Genomic DNA, 25565 nt, shown 5'->3' on the forward strand with positions numbered 1-25565 from the left:
AGCTGTTCGTGGCATTCTTTTAGGCATCATCACTGCACACACTGGTCGGGGGAGCGGTGCGCTGCGCTCCGGGCTCTGGGGGGAGGGTCAGCGCGCATCCGCGCACAGGCTGCAGGGGAAGGCACGCGCGCACTGGGACACGGACGTCTGGGCCTGTACAAAGTGGCGGACAGGGCTGAGGGCAGCCCCGAGCCAGCGATGGGAAGCCGTCCTGGGCTGCATGCCGGAGGCGGCGAAGGGAGGCGCAGTCAGTCTGGAGGAGCAGGTCGGAGGCAGCGGGAGCCCCAGGGAAGGGCTGCCAGCTGGGGAGTCGGGGTCTGCAGTCGGGGAAGGGCAGGGCCGATTGGCAAAAGGGGTCCAAAGGAGAAGGGGGAGGTCAGAAGAGGAGAGGGTGGAGCCGAGGCTGCTAGGAGCCGCCAGGGGCCACAGGCCCCCACTGGGGCACTGGGCGTGGCTGGGGAGGAAGGGGGCTCGGTCTCTGCTCCCAGCCTCTCTGCCTGGGGCCAGGTGCGCCCCTCTCCCTGCTCAGACCCAGGCCCTGCCTCTGCCCAGCCAGCTCAGCTCTGGCGCGCCTGGTCCAGCGGGGCGGACGGACGGGCAGGAGGCCGGGCGGGCAGTCTCGGGCGTGTGGGCTTCCCTCAGGGCTTCCCGAGCAGCAGGACCCATCAGTGTCCTTGGCCGGGCTAATGGGCAGGTGGGCGCCTCCGGGGGCCTCACACCACGGTGCTGACCGAGGGATCTGAGAGGTTGAGCGGGCCCGTGATATCAGTGGGATGGTACTGCTGCAAAATAGAAATACACAGACAAGGCGGCCCGTTAGCCCGGCACTCGGGGGCACACGCGGGGCCTGGACGGGTGGACCAGCCGGCCGGGCGGCGGGCAGGCGGGCGCGGCCTGGGGGAGGCTGAGGGTGCTCCTCCCCCGGACCCCGTCGTGCTCCGGGACTCTGCGTGGGCCAGGCCGCTGTCCCGTCCGTCTGTCTGTCTGTCTGCGGGGGAGGGGGGCAGAGGAGGGCGGGCAGGGCGTCTCAGCTCTCCCTATGACGGGCACACATCTGCAGCTGGCCCTCCTCCCTCTCAATAGCGCGTCGCGGCAGCACTGTGTCTTTTTGGTTTTGCAAAGCGCCGCGTCCACCCCCGGTGCTCTATAAATAAGAACCAACAATCAATACCCGCTGGCCCCGCGGCCACCAGGGACCCCAGCCCTGAGCGCCCAGTGCCACCCTGGCCCGGACCGGCCACAAGACAGGGGCAGAGGATCTCAGCAGCCGGACCGACCCCCCATCCCAACAGAGCCCCCCGCCCAGGCCTCCCTCCGAGCAGGTGCCCAGCCCGTAGCCGAGTGGGAGCTGGGCTGCCCTCCCCCTCCCGCCCACCCGGTCTCCCCAGTCACCCCGGCAGCGAAGGGCCAGGCCCAGATGCCACAGGGGGCCAGAGCTGGCCTGGGGGGGTGTCCCTGATGCCCAGGGAGGCTCGGGTGAGGCCTCCTACGGGAGTGTGTCCGGAAAGGCCCTGTGAGTCTCTGAGCTGCACCTGAACCAGGTGGGGGGAGCCTGCCTGCTCTGAGTGGGGGCGGGGGAGCAGGACTCAGTGACGCCCACCAAAAGCAGCCATCGCCTGTGGGACTTTTGTGCTCCTTGCAGCTGCCTTCCCAGCGTGCTGTCTGTGGGGGACACCTGCACCTCTGGACTGCGCACCCCCCTCCTCTCCCTGCTCGCCTGGTGGTGCCCCTGGCTTGGGCAGCCCAGCCTGCGCTCCAGCCCCACCGACTCGCTATCTACCCACCAGCCCTGCACCCAGCCCCTGGGGAAGAGGAGCAGACGAGCCTCATGGGGGGTTGGTGCCCTCTGGTGGCTTCACCTTGAATTCACATTGTGCCACGCCCTGGCTGTGTCCTGGGGGCCTGCCCCTCATCCCGTGCAGGGGGCAGGGTGCCAACCCACTGCCACCTTGGAGCAAGCTCCTGTGGGCTCAGTCCCTGCACGGCTCCCTTCCCACCTGGGACCAGGGTGTGCCTAGCAAGACTGGGTCCGTTTGGGAAACTTTTGGTCCAAATGCGCAGAGTTTGCGGGGACAAGATGCCCAAGGCGGGAGGGCAGGGAGCCCTGGGTTCAGGCAGAAGGCCCGGCTCTGACGTGGCCTGTGGGTCTGGAGCTGAAGGGCAGGTCCCCAGGGAGGCCTTCCCTTCCTGGCCTCTGTCTGGGGGCCTCTGTGCCCCACGCTCTGGAGCCCACCCCACCCATCCTCAGACTCTCTGGGGGCAGCCGGTACGCCTCCTGCGGGGCCCCTGCTCCGCCTGGGGTGGGAGCTGCCCGCTCTGGTCCAAGCCACTACCTGCCTGAGGGTCCCCGGTGGCTGGGGCCTGTGCCAACTCCAGGCCCCAACCGTCCACCCAGAGGGAGCCAGGCCCCGCCCCCAGCCGCCCACACAGAGACCACATGGAGGGATGCAACAGGCATGGCTCTGGTGAGACAGGTGAGACAGGTGTCTGGGTGGCAGGGCCGGCAGCCAGACAGATGGGCGGATGGACGTCACAGCCACCCCTCCACGGAAGTCGAGGGCAGCGGGCCCCCGGGAGAGACCGAGAAACGGATGTGACAGTGAGGCGGTGCGGCCACCTGAGGTGTGAGGAGCCCCGGACCAGGCGGCTCTGGGCTCCCAGGGCCCCGGGCGTGGCCCCAAGACGGTGAGGCTGACTGGCTGACCAACAACATGACACAGCTTCCAGATGGCTCGTGGCGTCATGGCATGGGGGGACTAACGCAGAGACACATGGGGACGAGGACCCGTGAGGGCCAGCGGGGGAGAGGCCCTGAGTGGGGCCCAGAGAGAGAGAGAGAGAGAGAGAGAGAGCGAGACCTAGTGTGCTGAGTGGGTCGAGATGAGGGCAGAGGCCACAGCGGCTGGGATGGGGTGGGTAGGGTGGGATGAGAGGAGGGGGAGGGCACGCCTGATGCACGGGACACAGACACGCAGGGGCGAGAGAAGAGTCGGAGACGGGACTGCGCGTTCTTCCCCTTACCGTGTCTTTGGAGGACCTACGTCTCTTGAAGCTGGAAGCCAGGGTGGAGGTGATAGCCCTAAATGTGGCTTTCTTTTTAGGGTCGGGCTCTGCTCTACCACTCTTTCTATCCTAAAATGAATATGTATAAGCGATTAGACAGCTAAGGGGGACGGCCACACCTGCCCTCGCCTGCTCCTTGGGGGCCGCTGGCCGGCCGCTCAGGCCCTGCTCCTGCCAGCCTCCTTGCACCGGGCCACCGGACCCAGAGCCGGACCCGCGCAGGCGGCCTCAGCTCCTGCCCGGGTCGGGCCTGACCTTCCTCGTGCTGGGGCTAGACTTGGGGGGTCCCGTGTGGCTCTCTTCCTGGGAGGTCGCCTGGCTCCCTGGCTCTCAGGTGTCCCAGGAGGAGGGGCCCTCGGAGCACGGGAGGACCTGCCCCTCAGGCTCGCCGGCCATCCTGACCCCCGAGGGCCCAGCAAGATTCAGGAAGGGGCCGCGGGGCCAAAGGTGGCGTCCAGATGGATTGGAGCGATAGACAGAGGCAGCTCCCGGGACCCTGGCCTCGGGTCTGATGGCCAGGCTGGCCCTGTGCCCGCCAGTCAGAGCAGCGACCGGGTCCTAAGAGCAAGAGGGGGCAGATGAGAGGTGGGGGGGCTCCAGCAACCACCCCCCAAGGCCCTCCCTCTCTGCTCTGCCAGCTTCACCCCAGGACACAGACTCTGGGGAGGCACCCAGAGAAAGAGAAGAGATGCACAGACTGACCTTGGACCGTGGGCAGGAGCCACGGCCTCTGCCAGCCCCACTGCCTGCCCCGCCCCAGGTGGGCATGGCTGCCCCTCACGCAGCCTGCCCCCTGCTGGCAGCAAACTCCCACAGACGCGGCCTGGGCAAAGGCAGGGCCAGCTGGACCCCTATGGAGCACAGGACATAGCAGGCAGCAGGAAGGAGGCCCGGGGTGCTGAGGAGGGGTGCGGGCGGCGAGGGCGGAGAGGGCAGATGCGTCTTAGACTCACGTGCTACACCCAGGTGGGTCCCTGTCTTACCCTGCCTCAGTTTGCCTTCCTATGGGATGGGCGCTGGCGGGCGACTCTGGAGACAGAGAGGCCAGGCAGAGGCTTGGAGCAGGGCACGCGGCCTCCCTCGGCCTGGCTTGGCAGTGGGCAGCCACCTGCAGGTGGCCCCCTACCGACGCTGCCCCTGGCTGTGGCTCCTAGCTCCAGGCCTGCTCCCACGGGCTCCGGGAGCCAGGGCCAGCGCGCCGGCCTGTGGGGATGGAGGAGGGCTGGGGCCGGGCTGGGCCGTGGGCACCAGGCCTCGGGGGGTGGCCGCCCTACCTGCAGGTTCTTTCTCCACACGTTCACCGCGGCGAAGGCCAGCTGCATCTGCTTCCGGCGCGCATCCTTGTGTCGCTTGTAAGCGATTTCGATGAAGATGAGGAAGATCCCCGCCACGATGCCCCCGGCCACGAGCATGAAGACCCCTGTGGGCCAGGCCCCGTGCCTCAATGTTGGCTGGCTGGGCTGCCGCCCGGGGGGACCCCCTCCAGTGTCTCCAGGGACGCTCAGGGGAAGCGGGGAGACCCACCTGCCATGTTCTCGAAGGTGAGAGTAGCAGGGGCATTGCTGCGCGAGTCACACTCCTGGTACCGCACCCACGTCTTGTCCAGATCTTCCATGAAGCCGTTCTCGTGGGACCTGGTGGGCAGGCAGCAGTGGGGCTGGAGCCGGGGCGGGGCGGGGCCTGAGCGAGTTGGGGGCGGGGCCTGAGCGAGTTGGGGGCGGGGCGGGGCCTGGGCGAGTTGGGGCGGGGCCTGGGCGAGTTGGGGCGGGGCCTGGGCGAGTTGGGGCGGGGCCTGGGCGGGGCCGCCTCTGCTCGGGATCGGAGGAGGCGGCTCTCGGAGAGCGAGGAGGGGCGCAGGCGAGGCTGACTCACTTGAGGATGGACAGGGAGACGTTCTGCTTCCAGGGGCTGTCCTTGCGCATCCCGATGCCGAAGCCGGAGCGGAAGAACAGCTCGCCCGTGGTCACCAGGTCGCACTTCTGCGAGGCCTCGAACTCCAGCACCGCCGAGTCCCAGATGAAGGCGTGCAGTTTGCTGCAGGCAGGGGCGGGCGTCACGGGAGCCCCGCACAGTCGGGCGACCCTCGACCCTCGACCCGCACGATCGCATGCCGTCCCGCCAGCCTGAGCCCCCTATCTGTCCCCACCCCATGGTTCCCACCCGCTGGGACCCTCGCTTTTCCTTTAAGGGTGGACGCCTGCTGGTCCAGTCCGCCCCCACGTGTCCCGCACGGCCCCGCCCCTCACTTGTCCCGCACGGCCTGGATGGCCTCGGCCGCGCTCTCGTAGTTGTGCTTCTCCATGTGCCGGTACATGGTGCTCAGCTCCACCTGCCGCCGGAAGTAGATGTCCACCGAGCTCTGCTTCACCGTCGCGTAGATGAACTTGTCCGAGGGGTTCCTCAGCTGCGGGTCAGAGGCGGGCTCGCGGCTGCACCCCAGCCACCCTCGGCGACCCCCGCTGACCTCCCGCCTCCGCCCCCGGGAGGCTGGCCTCACCCGCGGGTCGTTGATGCCTGTGATGCGCTCCTCGGGCCGGTCCAGGACCAGGAAGGCCGCCAGGTTGGCGGTATAGGAGGCCACGATGATCATGGCGAAGCCGGCCCACACCATGCCCAGGATGCGCGCGGAGAAACTTCGGGGGGCGCCTGTGGGCAGAGACCGTCAGCGATGCGCGGGGCGGTGGGAGGGCGGCGGCGCAGGACCCGGCGGGCGGAGCGGGGCGGGGCCTGACAGCCTCACCTTCGCCGATGCCCGAGTTTAGCAGGACGCCCCAGGAGAACCACATGGCGGAAGACAGGGTCAGCGCGTCCTCCTCCTCCTCCTCGCTGTTCACCTTGAACCGGCCGAAGGGACTGCGGGGCGCAGAGCGCGGGCGGGAGAGGGCGGGAGAGGCAGCCCCGCCCCGCCCTCGCCCGCTCCGCCCGCCCCGCAGGTGGAGGGTCCGGCCCCCGGCCGCGCTCACCTGAAGCGGTCCAGCAGGTACAGCATGACGGCCACCACGTGCACCGACAGCCCCACCAGCAGCCACAGCGTGCTCTGGAAGGGCTGCATGAACGAGTCCAGCGTGCTCCGCGGGATCTCCTGCGGGCGGGCGCGCGACAGCGTCAGCGTCGCGGGGGCCTCCCAGGACCCCCCTCCCTCCTGCCCGGGGCCCCTGCCTACCTTCTTGACCAGAATGGTCAGGCCCTGGTACTTGAAGGGCTTGGAGAACTCGATGTACTGTGCGCGCTCATTGTTGATGGTCAGTGGGGCCACGATCATGTCCGCCTGACCGCTGAGCAGCTCGCCCATCATCCCGTTCCACTCCTTCTTATTGCTGTTGTTCACCTGTGGGGGACACAGCCGCCGGTGGGGGTGCGGGCGCCACTGGCCCCACTCGCGAGTCAGGCTCCCGCCCTAGTGCACCTCCTGGTCGCCCGCTCCAGACTCCGCCCAACAGGAGGTCGCGCCCACTCCAGATTCCGCCCGATAGGAAGGTTCTGTCGACTCCTGACTCCGCCCAATATAGAGGTTCCCGCCCACTCCAGATTCCGCCCAATAGGAAGGTTCTGTCGATTCCTGACTCCGCCCAATCTGAAGGCCCCCCTCGCTCAAGACTCCGCCCAACATGGAGGTCCCGCCCACTCCAGTCTCCGCCCAATAGAGAGGTCCCGCCCACTACAGATTCTGCCCAATAGGAAGGTTCTGTCGACTCCTGACTCCGCCCAATATAGAGGGCCCTCCAGATTCCACCCAATAGGAAGGTTCTGTCGACTCCTGGCTCCGCCCAATCTGAAGGCCCCCCCTCGCTCAAGACTCCTCCCAACAGGGAGGTCCCGCCCACTCCAGTCTCCGCCCAATAGAGAGGTCCCGCCCACTACAGACTCTGCCCAATAGGAAGGTTCTGTCGACTCCTGGCTCCGCCCAGACGGAAGGCCCCGCCCACTCACGACCCTACCCGTAGCAAGACCCTTTGCACCCGGAAGGTCCTGCGCGCCCCCCGCGCCCCCGCGCCCCCCGCGGCCCGCGTACCCGCTCCTGCGTGCCGAACTTGCCGTCGGCCACCAGGTGCACCTCGTAGGTGAAGTTCATGGTCCGCGCCAGCTTGATGAGCAGGTCGATGCAGAAGCCGTAGCAGCACTGAGGCACCGTGTGACGCGCTGCGGGGAGGAAGGGCGGTGACCCCCGGCTCCCCTCCGAGCGGCCCGGCCCCGGTGCCCCCCGGCCCCCGCTCACGGCTGCCCGGCGAGGTGTCGTTGGGCCCCGTGCAGATCACTTTCTTGACAGGGTCCCCGTTGACGGTGGACTCCTCCTTGCACGTGCCGTCGCTCAGCGTGGGCTTGACATACACGAAGGGCTCCTGGTGGATCGTCACGATCTGGGGGGAGGCGGAGACCGGGTCTGGACCACTGCCCTCGGCGGCCGCGGGAGGGTGGGCGGGGCGGCGCTGTCCTCTTCTCAGCGCCTCCGAATCCCAGACCCTGACGTTTCCCCTCCTGCTGCTGCTCTCTCTGGGGCCACCAGTCACCTCCCCGCTGCGCTCAGGAGGGGCCCAGGTTCAGCACCCAGAAGGCACCCGGCCTAAAACATCGCCTGCTCTTGGCCGCTTGCCCTTTGGGTCTCGGCTCACACGTCGCTCCCTCCGTAAAGAACCGCTGGGATGTCCAGTCTGTCCTGGGCACGGTCTCTGACCCCTCAGGGATGAGGAACTCCTGTCCCATCCCAGAGCCTGCCCCATGAGGACAGGGTGCTGTCCCTGACCTCCCCTCAGAGCCGGCACCGGACCCAGGGCCCCAGTCCCTGGTCTGACTGCTCAGCCTCCCCGGCGGCGGGCCTTGTCTGGTCATCCATCCTCCCTCCCTGTGTCCCCTGCTGACGCCACCCTCGCTCCCATGCCTGCCTCTTCCCCGGGGGCTCACTGGGGCTCAGGCTGGGCTCGCCCCTCCCCTCCCTTCAGGGGCTTGTGGGCTGGGGGTGGGGAGGGCAGATCCGGGTTGGGGGGGGGCGATATTGAAGCGGAGCCTAGCCTCAGGGCCAAGGGCAGCATTGGCTTTCCCCCAGGGGATTGCGAGTCCCTGAAGGAGCCTGGTGAGTTTTTAAACTTTCACCGTGTTTTTTTCTTAAACAGCAATACATGTTTGTGCTTTTTAAAAGTCAGCGGAGCCCTGGCTGGTGCGGCTCAGTTGGTCCCAATCACCGAGATGCTGCTGCTTCCATTCCCGGTGAGGGCACACCCAGGCTGGGGTTCGTCCTGGGTCGGGGTGCACACAGGAGGCAACAGATGGATGTTTCTCCCTCTCCCCCTTCCTCGCTCTCTAAAACTACTAAGAACATATTTAAAATAAATAAGTGAAAATCAGTGGGGAAAAAAGTAAAAAGCTGGCAGCCCAGGTGGGACCATCTGACCATTGGTGTTTTCAGACTTTCCAGCACGTGGTGCCTGGACTTCAGGGGAAGCCCACTCGGCCTACAGAGGAGGGTGTGCCCTCAGTCGGGTGCTGGCCAAGGGCTCGGGTGAGAGGCCCTGTGGGTGGGCCCAGGACACAGGCAGGGCCGAGGGCAGGGCCTGGGACACTGGGAGGAGGTGGTTGGTGATCTAAAACACTGGCCTGGCCCTGGCTGGTGTTGCTCAGCGGATATAGCGTCGGCCTGCTCCTGAAGGGTTCTGGGTTCGATTTCAGTCAAGGGCACATGCCTGGGTTGCAGGCTTGATCCCCAGTAGGGGGCGTGCAGGAGGCAGCTGATCAATGATTCTCATCATCGATGTTTATATCTCTCCCTCTCCCTTCCTCTCTGAACTCAATAAAGACATATTTAAAAATTGGACCTTCAGGAGAGCCTCGCAGGAGGGAAGGGCCCAGGAACGAGCCCAAAGTCTCTGGGTAGCATCAGGCCAAGGAAGGGCAGCTGTGAGGGATGAAGCTGTGAGGGATGAAGCCGTGGGGGGGGGGGGGGAGCGCCCAGAGGCCCAGGGAGAGTCCCGGGGGGAGTGGCCCCCACAGGGAGGCCAGGGTGGAAAGGACAGTGTGACCGGGTGTGGCAGGAAGCTGGCGTGGGGCTGGCGAGGCTCTCCCACAGGGGAGATGAGGAGTGTGGAGGTGGCAGCCCTGGCACCAGAGCTCGGACAGAGAGCTAAGGCTGCATGAAGCCCACAGGGTGCCACCCCTCTGCCCTGTGTCCCCCAGCAGCTCGTCCTCAGAGAAGTCCTGTCCCTCACAGCTTCCCCGGATTTAAGTGGGGAGAGAGCCACGGGGTGGGGGCTGGCAGCCCCCCCTCCCCCCTGCCTCTGGGCTCCCTGTGCAGAGCCAGGTGTGTGCTGGCGGCCAGGTGCTGTCCAGTCCCCACTTCCTTTGGGCACTTTGTTGGCCGCCCTGTGCCCTCCTCTGGGTCTGAGGGGTGGAGGGAGTGTCCAGGGTGAGGGTGCTGGGCGGGGCGGCGGGCCCCACCTTCAGCCTGGTGGACATCTGGTACCCTCGGGGTTTCTCTGTCTCTCCGCCCGGCCAGATGATCTTCCGGTCGTTGGGGATGACCTGGGGGTGGGAGTATGAGATGGAGGGTGGCCACGCAGGGGTCTTGGCCCCAGGACCCTAAGGCCCCAGCCCCCACCCCCTCATGACCCCCACCTACATGGGTGCCGTTGTAGATGCCCACTTGCACCAGCTTGCGGTTCTGCAGGTTCATGATGCTGTAGTTGGCGAACTTCCGGTCACCGTCCTCATTGAACTCCACGCGTCCCGTCACCCCTTCCGCGTACTTGGAAGACATCAGCACTCTGGGGGGCAGCGTGGGTTCCACTTGACTGCTGGGGGCCTCCATCCCCAGCCTCCCTCGCGGCCTGACCCCACCTCCCGTGCGACCTGACCCCGCCTCCCGCGCGGCCTGACCCCGCCTCCCGCGCGGCCTGACCCCGCCTCCCGAGCAGCCTGACCCCGCCTCCCGCGCGGCCTGACCCCGCCTCCCGAGCGGCCTGACCCCGCCTCCCGCGCGGCCTGACCCCGCCTCCCGCGCGGCCTGACCCCGCCTCCCGAGCGGCCTGACCCCGCCTCCCGCGCGGCCTGACCCCGCCTCCCGTGCGGCCTGACCCCGCCTCCCGCGCGGCCTGACCCCGCCTCCCGCGCGGCCTGACCCCGCCTCCTGTGCGGCCTGACCCCGCCTCCCGCGCGGCCTGACCCCGCCTATCGCGCGGCCTGACCCCGCCTCCCGAGCAGCCTGACCCCACCTCCCGCGCGGCCTGACTCCGCCTCCCGAGCAGCCTGACCCCGCCTCCCGCGCGGCCTGACCCCGCCTCCCGAGCAGCCTGACCCCGCCTCCCGAGCAGCCTGACCCCGCCTCCCGCGCAGCCTGAGCCTAGCCTAGCGGCTCCTAGCTGCTGCCCCAGTCCCGCAGACCCTGGAGCTGTGAATCCAGCGGGTGGCGCGCAGGTCTGCCTGCACCTGGTGGACAGCACACCACGGCCGCAGAGCAGCTCCTCGAGCCAGCCCGGTGCTGAGGGTTCTCTGTGGGCTCGGACATTCTATCCTCATAGCCCTGTCCTCACTTTACTGCCAGAAAGGACACAGGGTGAGGTCCTGTCTGCGTGTGCATGTGGCATACCCAGCGGGGCCATCGGTGTGCACACGTGATCCTTGGTATGCAACCCATGCACGTGCGTGTGGCATGTGTGCTTCATGCCTCTGAGTCTGCACATGTGTGTGCACGCGTGTACATATGCCCTACATCTGCAGCTGTGTGTGCTCCTGCTGTGGACACGGTGGGCTGTGGCTCTGCGTGTGCAGCTCAGTGCTTGCTACTCAGGGGGTGGGACCTAGTGATGGGCTGGGCCTGCCCACCTGAGGGCCGCGAGTTTACTCCTGCCCACTGCGGCTTTCTGCTTGGGCCTGTGGCCTCTCTGCAGGTTCGGGTGCCATCCCTGGTTCCTTGTCTGAACGCCTGGGTCCCTGGAAGCGCCCGGTCCCCACCTGCTGCAGGCTGTCAGCCACCCGGGGAGTGGGGTGGGGTTTCAGGGTTGGTTGCAGTGTTAAAAGCTGGGGGCAGGAGCTGTGGAGGCAGCGACAGGGCCGTGGTGTGTGTGGGAAATGGGGGGGAATGATTATAACAGGGGAGCAGGGGGTGGAGGGGAGGAGTGGGGACAGAGGGACCTGGGGTAGGTGACTGTGTCTGTAGCTTGTGGGCAGCCGGCTGAGCTGGACCAGCCGAAGAGCCGCTACTTCCACCTCCTAAGAGCCCTGTCCCGCTCCAGAGCGGCCACGCCCACTCAGAGAGGCCCCGCCCATATCTCAAAGAGCAGCCCCGCCCACTCAGAGGCCCCGCCCACCTCTTGAAGAGCGGCCCGGTTTTCCAGATGTTGGTGTTGCCCACGCAGCCCCGCGGCGGGTCGGTGATGTTCTCCTTCTCCAGGAGCTCGTGCACCGCCTGGGCCACCACGCCCACCGCGTCGCTGATGTGGGCGGACTCGTTCTTGCCGTTGATGAGCTGCAGCCCGATGATGCCTGGGGCGAGCGAGGGCTTAGAGCCCGTGAGGAACCCCGTGTGGGAACCCCACCCGCCGGGGCCAGAGGGGCGCAGCACTCACCGTCCGGGGCGTAGCGCAGGGCGTTCCCGGAGATCTCGCGCTCCCCCACCAGCCACACGTACCCTGACCCGGTCATGTTCAGCATCGCGGCGGCGCGGTACACGGTGGCAGCGTCGTCCTCGCTGTGGGGCAGAGGGGGGTGACGGGCCGGGACTCCCGCCCTCCCCGACCCGAGGCTGGCGGGCGGCTCCTCTCGGTTCCTAGGTCCTCCTCCTGTCCCTGCCCCTCCCCCAACCGCTCCCCTGGAGAGGGGCCTGGAAGGCCGCAGGGCGATGGGGCCAGCCCTGCCCCCCCCCCCAGCCCGTATCTGGGCCAGGGGGCCCCAGAGAGGTGAGGCGCAGACCCTAGAGCTCCCCAGGCCGCTCTTGCTGGCCCCCTGCCCTTGCCCAGCAGGGTCAGGGGAGCCAGGGTGGCAATGGATCATTTTCTATTGCTCGCTCAGCCACCCGCTAGGGGGCACTGTTCTAAGAGCTGCACAGCGGGCAGACATTACTGCTATCCCTGCGTCAGGAGGGGAACCTGAGGCACCCCGGGCACGTGAGTGGTGCTGAGCGGCTGAGTCAGGCCTGTGCCTGAACCGTTCACTCGGGTGCCCCTGCTCCTGTGACCTCCTGAACAAGCCGCACGACCTCTGGCTCCCGTGGCCGCACTGGAGTGAGGGGCCGGGGCTCTCCAGGTTGGTCGGGTGCTGGGGGGCGGGGGGGGGGGGGGACCCAGGGCCTGGGAACTGCCCTGAACAGCGCAGCGGAAGCCACAGCGAACAGGAGGGCTGCTGCTCCCTTCCGGAGTCTGAGCAAGCAGCCGTGCCCTGCCTGCCACCGGGGGCGGGACCACTGGCCAGGCAGAGCACGGGCCACGCCTGGGGGCACACGTGCTCCTGAGACCTCGGGGCGTCCTCATCCCCATGGACCTGGCCCATGGCGGGCACTGTGCTTCCTGTACGTGGGCAGCGGGTGCAAAGGGGGTGGACAGATGCCCGAGGGCTGAGCTGTTGTCCCATGGCTGACCCTGGAAACCGAGGTGGCCCTAGGCTGCCGAAGGGGTCTGCCCGGATTTCCTCAAGGATTAGCTGGTGAAGGTCTGAAAGCCTTCGCTCTCAATGACAACAGTAGCGCCCGATGGGAGCAACGCCGAGCAGGGCGGCGTCTCACTGTGGCCTAAACCAGAGCATTCAGCCACGATCACCGGCAAAAACAAACTGTGCCTGTCGGGGCGCGGGTGCCCGCAACGCCTGGCAGGGCCTGTGCCGGGCAGGTGGAATGACACTCTAAGCTGGCATCGAGTAAATGGTGCATCAGGAAAGCAGCTGTAGACAAGCCTGGCCGCGCCATCACACTGGCTCATGGAGACAGCCGACTGCGGCAAGAACAGTCCCAGGCAGAGAAGGAATGTTTGGAACTGAATTCTCTGCACTTGGTAGAGAATTGGTAAAAAACAAAAAGTAAGATTGGCTTGATGAGGTTTCTCTACAAAATGCAGGAAGCAGGAGCCAAAATGTGTCCGGTTGGAGTGCCAGGGTCAAGAAGACTGGCGCTGGCACTGCCCAGGGGACAGCCTTGCCGCTGGGCTTCTGGGGCTGAGGGCGCTGGGGCTGGTCTGCCCTCTGCGGTGGGACTGGCCTCTGCTCCAAAGAGGCCAGCGTGTGAGGGGAGGGACCCTGCCACTCCTGCCAGCCCAGAGGCCTGGCCTGGGTGGGTTCACGAGGGTGCTGGTGGGTGGTGGTTGCTGTGAGTGCTGAGCCTTGGTGGGCAGTGTACCTGCCTGTGAGGGGTGTATGCATATAGGTAGCATGTGGTATGGTCTATGTGATCATGCACACAGCATGCACACATGTGTGTGCTACCATGGAGTACATGCATGTACTTGCATATAGGTGTGCACATGACTGTGTGTCTATGTATTCACTTGTGTGCAATGTGCCTGCATACGCACACATGCAATATCTTGTGTGCACATGTGATGGTGTCTATATGGTGCCGGTGTGTGAGCATATGCATGCATTAAATATGATGTGTATATTGCAGATACACATGTCTATAGGTGTGTGCATGTGATGTGTGCACATGTATACATGTGTGCATGCTGTGTTTATATGTATGTGCATGTGCAGTGTGTGAGAAAACACGGTGTGCATGTGTGACAATCATGTGAATGTGTTGTTCCTGTGCACACATGCACGTATGTGTGTGCACATAGGTGTGTGTGTGTGTGGTGTGCATATAATGTATGTACATGTGGTGTATAGGGTGTGTGCTTGCATGCGTGTGGTGTGCACATAGTTCCCGTGCGTGGCTCTATGTGTGTAGTGCATGTGCCACTGTCCGCTGTGCCCATGTCCCCTTCTCTGGGCGGACCTTTGTCGGAGCCACATCTGGCAAACTGGTCCTTGACCCTGGGGCCAGTGACACAGGACAAGACCCTCTCAGGGCGTGTCTGAGCCGTCCCCTTCCATGCCTGCAGGGCGTGGGCAGGGTCCCAGTGACCAGAGGGGAAACAGTGGCGAAGACCACCCCCCGCCCCCGCTGGGACCTGGGTGGGGTTCCGGCGATTGGCTTTGCCTGTGGCCCTCTGGCTCGTGTCCTGGTGGCCACTCTGATTACAGTGTGTGGATGGGGAGGCCTAGGTGGGTGCGACCTTGGCCTTTGCACACGTGCACCACTGTTGAACAGCTGTGTTTTGGGGTCACGGCTTCCTTGGTTTGCTCTGTCCTGGATGAAGGGCCTGATCTAGTCGCCTGTCCACTGGCCTGTCTGCCCATTGGTGCACCCACCCAGCCACTCTCCACCCACCACAGCCTCCCGATCTGCCTCCAGCCTGTGACCAGTGAGAAGTGTTACCAACAGGGAAATAAAGGAGGGGGTCCAGGCGGGGCTTACTCTGGGCACGACTCGCCCTGGGCGGGGCTTGTTCTGGGCGGGGCTTTCCCTGGGCAGGGCTTGTCCTGGGCGGGGCTTGTCCTGGGTGGGGTTTGTCCTGGGCGGGGCTTGTCCTGGGCGGGGCTTGTCCTGGGCGGGGCTTGTCCTGGGTGGGGCTTGTCCTGGGCGGGGCTTGTCCTAGGCGGGGCTTTCCCTGGGCGGGGCTTTCCCTGGGCGGGGCTTTCTCTGGGCGGGGCTTGTCCTGGGCTGGACTCTCCCTGGGCGGGGCTTGTCCTGGGCGGGACTCTCTCTGGGCAGGGCTTGTCCTGTGCGGACTCTCCCTGGGCGGGGCTTGTCCTGGGCGGGACTCTCCCTGGGCGGGGCTTGTCCTGGGCAGGACTCTCCCTGGGCGGGGCTTGTCCTGGGCGGGACTCTCCCTGGGCGGGGCTTGTCCTGGGCGGGGCTTGTCCTGGGTGGGGTTTGTCCTGGGCGGGGCTTCTCTGGGGTGGGGCTTGTCCTGGGCGGGGCTTTCCCTGGGCGGGGCTTTCCCTGGGCGGGACTCTCCCTGGGCGGGGCTTGTCCTGGGTAGCTAGGTCCAGGTTGGGCTTGCTCTAGGTGGGTTTCCTCAGGGAGGGGCTGTGTGCCCTCTTGGCTTTGCCTGGCGGGTCTTTAAACCCTTCTCGAAGCCCTCCCCACGGGGCCCAGGCTTGGAAGGTCAGCGTGGACAAGTCACTCGTGACTCTGAGACCCATGTTCGCACTGTAAGACGGGGGGGGGGTTAGCACCCTCTTTTTGCACCTCTGTGGGTGCGAGTGAGCTGCTTCTGCTTCCGAGCCCCGGAGCCCTGGTCGGTCCTGCCCTGTGACCTGCCTGGGCAGCGGGCACCTGGCTCTGTGCCCGAGGTGTGCTGACTGAGTGTGCAAACACCCCCCGCCTGCGCCTCACACGCTCCTGCAGGCAGCAGCTGTGGGGCGCGCCTCTGGGCCGATGGCCCTGCTGCTTTTCTGCCCTGGACGGGAGCCCAGGAGCTTCTGCGCGAGGCAGGCAGCGGATGGGCCCAGCACACGCTCCTGGCGGCCCCTGGGCTCTTCTGGGGGCCTGGACTTTCCCTCCCCAGGAGGCCCAGCCACTGGCAAATGGGGAGATTGTTACTGTCGGCTGGTCCCTGAGGGGGAGGTGTGGGGCCGGGCCCTGCAAGGACAGCCTGGTTCACTGTCCCTAATGCCCCCTCCCCGGCCGCCGCCTCCAACCGCTCCAGGCCTGTCCCTGCCGCGGGCCTTCCCGCCTGGGCTCACCGGACACGCCATCCTCAGGGCCCCTCCCTGAGTCCAGTTCCAGAGTGCAGTGTTACCCCATCGGCCTTCCGAAGGGCAGGAGCTTATCCATACCCCACCCCAAAGCCCAGCTCAGGGCGGTGGCAGTGGTGACCGGGGAAGGGAGGGAGAAGGCAGGAAGGATGGACGGAGAGAGGGCGCCCCACCTGCCAGGTGGCCAGGTCCCCAGGTCACCAGGCCCCCGTGGAGGGGCTCTCTTTGGCAAGGGCACTTGGGAAGCTGAGGCGCAAAGGTGCCCTCAGCCCCGCCCAGGGGCAGCCCGGGGTGCAGTGGGGGAGGGGCCGCCCAGCCTCACCTGGCGGAGAGGATGATGACCCGGGCCTCCAGCTCCCGCGCCTCCATCAGCAGGGCCGTCACGTTCTTGGTCCCCGGGTCAAACTGCAGCACCTTCTCCGCCTGTGGTGTGAGCAGGAGCGTTAGCCGGTGGCCGGGCCGGGGACACAGCGCCTCAGGGGCGAGAGTTGGGCCGCAGCCACTAGGACTCCGAGGCAGCTCCGCTAGGGCTGCCCGGCCTGCACCTGCCACCTGCCCTGTCCACTCGCCTTCCTGCCGCCTGGCCTGGCCTGGCCTCGCTCGTCCTTCCTGCGCCTGCTCGCCGGCCTGCGCCGCGCCTGCTCTCGGACCTCTCTCTCCACCTGTCACTTGGTCCTCTGTGCGCCGAGCATGCAACCGGGTGGGCCGAGACGCAGAGAGCGTGCAGCGGACGGAGCCTGGACGAGGTTTGGAATGCAACTGGGAGCAGAGATGGGGCGGGCTTGGCCCAAACCTCGGGAGCTCCTCTCAGGCCCGATCCACAGGCCCCTGCAGAGTGGCCCGGACCCCAGCAGGCAGGCGGGCGGCTGGACGGACGGGCTCCCTCCTGGGTTCCGCGAGGAAACCCCGGGGGTCCCAGAGATTCGCATGCACCTCCCGAGGCGGCTCCTCCGGCAGCGGCCGCTCTCACGCAGGCCCGGCCGCGGCGACGGGCCGGCCGGGGACCCACGCGGCCGCTCCTGCCCTCTCCTGCCTGCGGCTGCCTCTCTGACCTCGCTCTCCTCACTGCTCGGCCTGCGCTCGCCTGGCCTGGCCGGAGACGGCCTCTGCGAGGCGCCGGGCCGGCCCCTGCGGTGGGTGGCGTGCAGTCCATGCATATATACCTTGGGTCCGCGCTTGTTGTCATAGGACAGTTGGTCGAGGTTGTCATAGTTCCTTTTTTTACTCTGATGAATAATGTGCACAGAGAAAATATGCAGACACAGAAGAAGATTATAAACGGTTGAAAATGACGGCGCTAAAGCAATCACACCACCTCCTCGGGCGTCTGCAGATGGGCACGTACCTGGAGCTCGCAAACACCTGGGCCCGGGGCGGGGCGGGGCCGGGGCGGTGCTGGGGGCGGGGCCCGGGGCCACCGAGGCTCCGGCCACGGAGCTGTGCTCTCGAAATCAGTCATGCGTGGGAGAAAGGGCGTCCCTGTTCCCGCCCATGCCGCACGGATCCCGTTGGGGGCCCCCCTGCCACCCCGCCCCCCGCCATGCACCTGCTGTGCCCCATGTCAGTCCTGAGTGGGGGGTGAGCCGCCTCTCCCCGGGCCCTGCCCTGACAGCCCCCCTCCCGCACCCTCCCGTGGGCCGTTCTAAGGGGTCCGTGTTCTGTGCTCGCTGACTGGGGTGCACACACCCACTGCCCTCTGGAGAGCGAGAGGTGTTTGTGTACACGTGTGCACAGGGGTGGCAGGCACGTGCCTGGGAGCGTGAGCCTGCGTCAGCCACAGGGCGGGTGTGTGTGTGTGTGTGTGTGTGTGTGTGTGTGTGTACACGGGCACATGTGTGTGAGCTGGTGAGTGAGGTGCCCGCGTGCCCGGCGGCCGGAGGGGAGGGTCTGGTGGGAGGTGTGGAGTGACTGGGTGGGCCTGTGAGGGTGGGCACGCGTGGCTGGTGTGGGGGGTGTCTGATGAGTGTGAGTGTGCCCCGGGCATGTGAGTGTGTGTGGCCCTGGTGGGCTCGCCCGGAGGACCTGCCTGCCAGGTGTGGGGCGCTGTCTTGGGGGTCCCCCAAGGCCCTGGCAGCCAGCCCTTCCTCCCAGCCTCAGCCGATCCCCACAATAGGAGCCCCCAGGCCCTCTGGGTCCACTCTCTGGCTTCAACCCCCACCAGCACCCACTATTCCTTCAGGGTCTCTGGCGCCCGGGGCCCGGGGTTGGCACTAAGCCTGTGACGCCCTCTCCGACTCGCAGGGAACATGCTCCCCCAACCCCTGGCCTGCCTCCCTCCCTGTCTGCCTCCCTCCCTCTCTGCCCAGCTTGGCCTCCACCCCCCGGGCCGGGGCCCAGCGCTGAGGGCCAGGCTCTGCGCTGGGGCAGCCTCCCCTGGGCCTCTGGTGAGTGCCAGCTGGCAGTGGGCAGGCAGTGAAGAGATGGGGGTCACCTGGACCCCCAGAGATTGCTGCTCTTGTCTCTCCGCAGCCCTGCAGCGTGGGGGCGGGGCTGGGGTCAGTGTACCCCAGAAGCAGGTGTCACTTTGGTCTCCAGGCGGAGCCAGCCCTGTGGGGGGAGGTGAGACGAGGGGGCTGGGGTCCTGGTGGGGGTTGGGGTGGCTTGTGCCCGGGGACAGGGGTCTGGGGAGGGCGATGGCGCTGTGAGGTCCGGCTGCGGAGAGTGGAGGGAGGGGACATGAGTGGGTGGCAGCAGGGAGGTAGGGGGCCCTTTGGGAGGGGTGTGGCATACGAGGCCATCCCTGAGCAGGGCGCCCTGGGGGAGGCCCCTGGGGAGGGGGCAGGAGCGCCCCAAGTTCTGAGAGTGGCTGGGGCGAACCGCAGGGGCAGGAGGGAGGGTCCAGCCGGCGACGGGCAGTGGACCCAGGAAGGGCGGGCGGGGCGGGGTGTTTGCGGAGCTCCAGGTGGTCCTGCCTCGCCCGCAGGGACGGACACAAAGGAGATTTGGACTAAATGGCAAAAGCGAGTGAAATGAGCCGAGGACAGGCCGGGGCGGGCGCCGGACGAGGTGTGCTGGCCATGCAGGATGGAGAGAGAGACGGCGGGCAGCGCCCGCCCGCGCCCACCTTGGACTCGCGCTCCTCCAGCAGCGTCTCCAGCCGCTTCTGCGCGGCGCGGCCCTCGTGGTCGTCGCTGACCAGCAGGATGATGTGGTTCCAGCTGTAGACGCGCATCATCTCGAACCAGACGCTGGACTGGTGGGAGTAGGGCGGCACGGTGCGCAGGAAGCTCAGGTGGATGCTCTGCGGGCGGGCGGGCGGGCGGGCGGGTGAGGGTGCGGCTCCCCCTGCTCCTCCCTCCTCCCTCCTCCCTCCTCCGGCACCGGCCGCACGTGCCCAGCAGCACCCCCACGGTGCCGGCAGGTGTGTCGGGGGGTGAGCACCCCACCTCCCCACAGCCAACCAGCTGCCGCCACTGGACGACTTGGGCTCAGAAAGTGCTCCCCAAGCCCGACTCCGGGTGGCGTGGCTCAGGGGTTGAGCACCAACCTATGAACCAGGAGGTCAGGGTTCAATTCCCGGACAGGACACGTGCCCAGGTTGTGGGTTTGATCCCCAGTGTGGGGTGTGCAGGAGGCAGCTGATCCATAATTCTCTCTCATCATTGATGTTTCTCTCCCTTCCTCTCTGAAATCAATAATATCCTATATTATAAAAGGCTAATATGCAAATCGACCGAATGGCGGAACGACCAGTCCCTAAGATGCGCACTGACCACCAGGGGGCAGACGCTCCACGCAGAAGCTGCCCTCTGGTGGTCAGTGCGCTCCCACAGGGGGCGCTCCACTCAGCCAGAAGCCGGGCTCACGGCTGCCTCGCCCACCTCCTCGGCAGTCGGACATCCCCCGAGGGCTCCCGGACTGCGAGAGGGTGCAGGCTGGGCTGAGGAACTCCCTCCCCCAGTGCACGAATTTCATGTGCTGAGCCTCTAGTATATATATAGTGCCCCCTGACATTCGGCCTCTCGACGATCCCCACTGGGGCTTTCCCGGGGCCTTCCCAACGTCAGGCGACTGGGATCTATTGGGGAGGCTGTGCCTGCTGGCCCTGCCCTGCCTGACTCGCCGGCTCAGGATCTCCAGGGAGGGAAGAGGGAAGGGGCTCCCCCTTCTCAGCCGGGTCCCGGTCTGTCCAGGCAGCACTGGCAGCCCCATTGGTGTCTCTGTGACCCACCCAGCTTGTGGTCCTCTGAGACCTCGAGATTGTTTTCCACCTGCTCCCCCTTGTGGCCTGGGGCAGTGCCTTGGAGCCCCAGTGCAGGAATGCCCCTTCAGCCCTGTTGGTCGTCCCAGTGGTTAGAGCATCGGCCCACAGACCAAGACGTCCTGGGTTCAATTCCTGGTCAGGGTACATGCCCTGGTTGTGGCTCAATGCCCAGTGCAGGAAGCAGCTGATCAATGATTCTTTCTCATCATGGATGTTTCTATCTCTCTCTCCCTCTCCCTTCCTTTCTGAGATTAATAAAAATATACTTAAAAAAAAAAAAGAAATGGCCCTTCGGCCCTCGCTGGTTTGGCCAACTGGTTAGAGCTTTGGCCCACGGATCCAAGGGTCTTGGGTCCAATTATCAGTCATGGGCGTGGACCTGAGTTGCAGGGTCCCGGCCGGGAGAGAGGGGTGCGGGAGGCAGCCAAGCAGCGTGTGGCTCTCACGTGGGTGGTTCCCGCTCGCCCCCTCCTCTCTCCTCCTACTCTCTCTGGACATCAGTGGGGAGGGGAATCCTCCAGGGAGGGTTATGAAAGGAACCAGAGCGCCGTTGCCTCTGTCCGGCATGCACCAGGCCCAGGGCGGCACGGTGGCAGCTGGGGTCTCGGAGTGGGGCCGAGCCAGGCCTCCAGCCCATGTCAGGCACCGCTTGGCTGCACATTGGGACCAGGAGTGGGGCCGGGGCAGCTGGAGACGTGGCCATGACGCTGGCCTCACGCTGGACCAGAGAGGGGGCCACGGTCTGGATCTGGGCTTGGGGCATGTGGTGGGCGGGGCTTGTGCCCTGGGAGCCGGCCCCCATCCCTCCTCTCCCTCTCCCTCCCCCCTCCCCCCCCTCCTCCCCAGAGGTGTTTCTCCTCTCTGCAGCTGGAGGCTGGTGCCCGGGGACGAGGAGGCAGGGAAGGAGCCCCACCTCCCACAGTCCAGGGACCTCTGCTTCCGGGCTATGGTGTCTGACCCTCTCAGCCAGCCTTCCGCCGGGTGTGTCAGTGTGAGTGTATGAGCCTGTGCTGGTGTGAGCATGTGCGTGAGTGTGAGTGTGCATGTGAGTGTGAGTGTATGAGCCTGTGCTGGTGTGAGCACATGTGTGAGTGTGAGTGTGCATGTGAGTGTGAGTGTGTGTGTGAGTGTGCATGTGAGTGTGAGTGAGTGTGCATGTGAGTGTGAGTGTGTGTGTGCATGTGAGTGTGAGTGTGTGTGTGTGCATGTGAGTGTGAGTGTATGAGCCTGTGCTGGTGTGAGCGTGAGTGTGAGTGTGCATGTGAGTGTGTGTGCGTGTGCGTGTGAGTGTGAGTGTGTGTGTGAGTGTGCATGTGAGTGTGAGTGTGTGTGTGAGTGTGCTGGTGTGAGTGTGCACGTGAGTGTGAGTGTATGAGCCTGTGCTGGTGTGAGCATGTGCGTGAGTATGAGTGTGCATGTGAGTGTGTGTGTGTGAGTGTGCTGGTGTGAGTGTGCATGTGAGTGTGAGTGTATGAGCCTGTGCTGGTGTGAGCATGTGCATGAGTGTACATGAGTGTGAGTGTGAGTGTGTGTGAGTGTGCTGGTGTGAGTGTGCATGTGTGAGTGTGTGTGTGAGTGTGAGTGTGTGTGTGAGTGTGCATGTGAGTGTGAGTGTATGAGCCTGTGCTGGTGTGAGCGTGAGTGTGCGTGTGCATGTGAGTGTGTGTGCGTGTGCGTGTGAGTGTGAGTGTGTGTGTGAGTGTGCATGTGAGTGTGAGTGTGTGTGTGAGTGTGCTGGTGTGAGTGTGCACGTGAGTGTGAGTGTATGAGCCTGTGCTGGTGTGAGCATGTGCGTGAGTATGAGTGTGCATGTGAGTGTGTGTGTGTGAGTGTGCTGGTGTGAGTGTGCATGTGAGTGTGAGTGTATGAGCCTGTGCTGGTGTGAGCATGTGCATGAGTGTACATGAGTGTGAGTGTGAGTGTGTGTGTGTGCTGGTGTGAGTGTGCATGTGTGAGTGTGTGTGTGAGTGTGAGTGTGTGTGTGAGTGTGCATGTGAGTGTGAGTGTATGAGCCTGTGCTGGTGTGAGTGTGCATGTAAGTGTGAGTGTATGAGCCTGTGCTGGTGTGAGCATGTGCATGAGTGTACATGAGTGTGAGTGTGCATGTGAGCGTGTGTGTGAGTGTTTTGAGCAGGTTCAGGTGTGACTTTGAGTATATGAGCATGTGCCAGTGTGAGCGTGCATGTGGATGTGTGTGTGTGAGCATGTGCTGGTGTGAGCGTGCGTGTGAGTGTGCATGTGCGTGTGAGTGTATGAGCATGTGCTGGTGTGACTTTGAGTTTATGAGCATGTGCTGGTGTGAGCGTGCATGTGGATGTGTGTGAGCATGTGCTGGTGTGAGCATGCGTGTGGATGTGTGTGAGTGTGGGTGTGTGCAGGTGTGAGAGACTGTGGATTTGGTTGTACCCGTGAGTGTGGGTGTGTGCAGGTGTGAGAGACTGTGGATTTGGTTGTACCCGTGAGTGTGTGTGTGTGCGCATTGCTGTGCATTGCATGGGTGAGTGTGCGTGTGATAGACTGAGTGTTTGTGGGTGTGGGTGTGTGAGCATGTGCTGGTGTGAGTGTGTGTGCATGTGCATTGCTGTGCATTGCATGGGTGAGTGTGCGTGTGATAGACTGAGTGTGTGTGGGTGTGGGTGTGTGAGCTTGCACAGCTGCATGTGCTCGTGTATCACCCTGTGTTCCGTGAGCCTGGGCCCCTGGTCTGAGCACCTGCCGTGTCCCCCCGCAGGCAGCTGCCATGGCCCTGGGCGTGGCGCCGTGGGAGCCCTGGGCGCCGTGGGCCTCAGGGTGAGGCTCACCTTGTCTGAGTAGATGGACATGCGGGTGGTCAGCCCCAGCACGGGGATGCGGTAGAAGCCGGCGGTGTAGGAGACGGGGGTGGGGGTGAAGTGCTCATTGGGAGTCGGGGGGTGGCTGACGAGGATGGCGTAGACCTGTGGGTGAAGGACAGCGTCAGCTTGCGTGTGGGTGGCCGGGCCCTGAGCCGGGGCCATGGCCAGCAGGGGGAGGGCCGGGGGCGCCATCTGTGGGCACAGCACGGGGTGCACACCCACCAGGCAGGACCCAGAACCACCCTCTGATATCAACAAATCACAGGGGTGAGGCAGAGGCAGAGCCAGGCTGGGGTGGCGCTGAAGACACACAGGGAGGCGACAGGCCCTGGCTCACACCGCCCCCTCCCCAGGCCTCTGGCCGCCCTCACACTGCAGGGGCCGCCTCCAGTGTGTGCTGAGAGGGAGGGAGAAGTCACCCCCAGAGTGTGCTGGGAGGCGGCTGGTCCCGGACGGGGCGGAGAGCCATCCCACACCCTGTCCCTCATCCGGCTCAGGGCTGGCGCTCCAGGGGCCGAGCACCACTGAGGGGCCGGGTGAGGAGCTCCCCGAGGCCTCCAGGGGCAGCTGGGCTCCCTCAGTTTGAACGAGACCCAGTGCCCAGGCTCAGGGGTCGGGGAGGGGGGCAGACGGCTGGGCGGCTCCACGCTGTCCTCACATGAGAAGGACCCGTGTTGCCCGGCCGGCGTGGCTCAGGGGTTGAGCGTCGACCTATGAACCAGGAGGTCGAGGTTCGATTCTTGGTCGGGGCAGAGGCCTGGGTCGTGGGCTCGATCCCCACTGGGGCGTGCAGGAGGCAGCCGATGGATGATTCTCTCTCATCATTGATGTTTCTCTCTCTCCTTTCCTCTCTGAAACGGAAATAAATAAATACGTGAAGGGCCTGTGCCTGTCCCAGCTCTGCCTTCCCCTCTCTGAGCCACACAGGCCCCTGCTTCTGTGAGCGGAAGGGTGGTGTGCACTGGCCCCCATGCAGGCAGCGGCGGCCGTGGGCTCACCTGGCCCACGGGGCGTGCTCAGCGAGGGACAGCGATTGCTGTCACCTCGGCGCATGGGGCTGGCTGTTCTCTGGGGAGACAGTGCCCAGACAGCAAAATTGTGAGCTGCAGGGGTGACCCCCATAAAGGGCCCCACCTGGACCCCTGACTGCTCCCCCCGCCTCCTGCACAGAGCGAGTGACGGAAGGAGCGCCCCCGGGGGGGCGTGGGAGTGGCCATGAGGGAGGGAGGGAGGGAGGTTTCTAGCACAGCTCTGGCACGGCTTGGGCAGGTGAGCTGCTGGGACTGGCCCCCAGTCCCTGGCCCTCCCCCCCCCCCATTGCACCAGAGGTGCCCGGTCAGTGTTGGCATCAGCCTGTGTGTGCGTGACATGAGGGTGTTTGGGAGCGTTTGCCAGGGATGCGTGTGCACACTGTACCCCAACGCCTGTGTTTAACGGACATGTGGAGGGTCCCTGAGCCTGGCGTGTGTGAGCAGGTGTTTGCGTGTGCCAAGCAGCGTGTGGCGCATGCGTGCGTGTGTCTGCGGCTTGGCGTGGGGGCAGGTGATGCGAGTGTGCAATGAGTGTGCCCTGCGATGTGAGCTGGTGTGAGTCCCTGCCCCCTGCAGACACGGGTGTGTAGGAGGCAGGGTCCAGAGGAGGCCCTGCTCTTACATAAAGGGCTGCAATGCGGCGAACCCGCGGCCTCATTGGCATTCAGCGCCCGTGCCCGGCGGATGGCTCCCAGCGCGCCACCCTGAGTCGTGTCCTCCCCCGCAGCCTGGCTGCCTGGCTCCCCTGCTGTGCCCGCTGCCTCCCCCGCCCCCAGCCCCGCTCCTGCCCTCCAGCACCTGGCATTTCCCAAAACAGGCAGACCTGTGGCAGAGGCGGGGGAGGAAGGGAGGGAGGACGAGAAGCCGGAACAATGATGCCCCGGGCACCATCCTGCTTCTTGTGCCTGGGACGGCGCCTCTGCTGCGACCCGGAGCCCCCCCCACCTCCCGGCCACACACACACACACACCAAATGCTTGTCACACGGCTGCACACGCTGGTCAGGGCCTGGAGCCCTTCTGAGGGGTCACTGGCCACGGTGGCAGGTGCCCAGTCAGTGCCCAGATGGGGCTCTGGCTGCCGATGAATCCAGCCCTCTCCGGCGGGAGGCAGCCGATGGGGGTCCTCTCCGCGCGAGAAGGAGAAGGGCTGGAAGGTGGATGGAGCTGGGACGCAGAGGGGCTGGAGGAGGTGGGGGTGGGAGGGGGAGCTGGCGGCGGGCGGGGCGCACCTGGCTGGAGATGAGGTCCTCGCACACCGACAGGGCCATCTGGATGGCGTTGGGCTTGTGGGTGACGGAGGTGGCGTTGAGCTGGATCTTCCAGGCGCCGTGGCGCTTGTTGGCCTGGTTCACGGCCTCGCGGAACACCTGCTCGTGCTTCCGCGTGCTCAGCACCGCGCCGATGTTCACGATCTTGGGGTCGCAGGCGCCGCGGGCGAAGGAGCAGGAGAAGAGCAGGGCGAGCGTGAGCAGACGCATCGTGCTCATGGGCGGGCGGCGCGGGCGCGGGGCCCTCGGCGCATCCCCGGCCCCAGCGGGGCGCCCCGGCCGGCCTGCGCGCACCCGACCCCGCGGGCGGGGGGCGCCAGGTCCCCGGGAGCCTCAAGCCCAGGGCGTCCTCGCGAGGCAAGGGGGCCCCGAGCCCTCGGCCGGAGGGGACCGTCCTGGGCGCTCGCGGGTTCAGGCTCAGCGGCGGGCGCTGTCCGCGGTGCTGACGC

General features: G+C 65.8%; 1 protein-coding gene across 10 annotated transcripts; it reads right to left on the reverse strand.

The window, feature by feature from the left end:
• Nucleotides 1–25429, reverse strand: GRIN1 (glutamate ionotropic receptor NMDA type subunit 1). Of its 10 annotated transcripts, none has more exons than XM_081103784.1 (21): nt 25078–25428; nt 22783–22917; nt 18842–19018; nt 16941–17003; nt 16100–16200; nt 11616–11737; nt 11358–11532; nt 9671–9815; nt 9490–9573; nt 7280–7421; nt 7076–7203; nt 6227–6391; nt 6027–6145; nt 5804–5916; nt 5561–5709; nt 5310–5467; nt 4936–5097; nt 4588–4697; nt 4338–4483; nt 3022–3132; nt 1–782 (listed from the first exon to the last, which is right to left on the reverse strand). In XM_081103784.1, the coding sequence occupies exons 1-21, from the start codon at nt 25333–25335 to the stop codon at nt 714–716; spliced, it is 2832 nt and encodes a 943-aa protein (XP_080959910.1). In that variant the 5' UTR covers nt 25336–25428; the 3' UTR covers nt 1–713. The 10 variants fall into 10 exon arrangements, with proteins under 10 accessions (XP_080959910.1, XP_080959908.1, XP_080959912.1 ...); XM_081103782.1 differs by having other exon boundaries at nt 1–1144; XM_081103786.1 differs by lacking the exon at nt 3022–3132 and having other exon boundaries at nt 1–1144; nt 25078–25429.
• Between the last annotated feature and the right edge of the window lie 136 nt (nt 25430–25565).

The sequence above is a fragment of the Myotis nattereri genome (genome assembly GCF_964212035.1).
Source record: "Myotis nattereri genome assembly, chromosome: 12".
Classification (NCBI taxonomy): domain Eukaryota; kingdom Metazoa; phylum Chordata; class Mammalia; order Chiroptera; family Vespertilionidae; genus Myotis; species Myotis nattereri.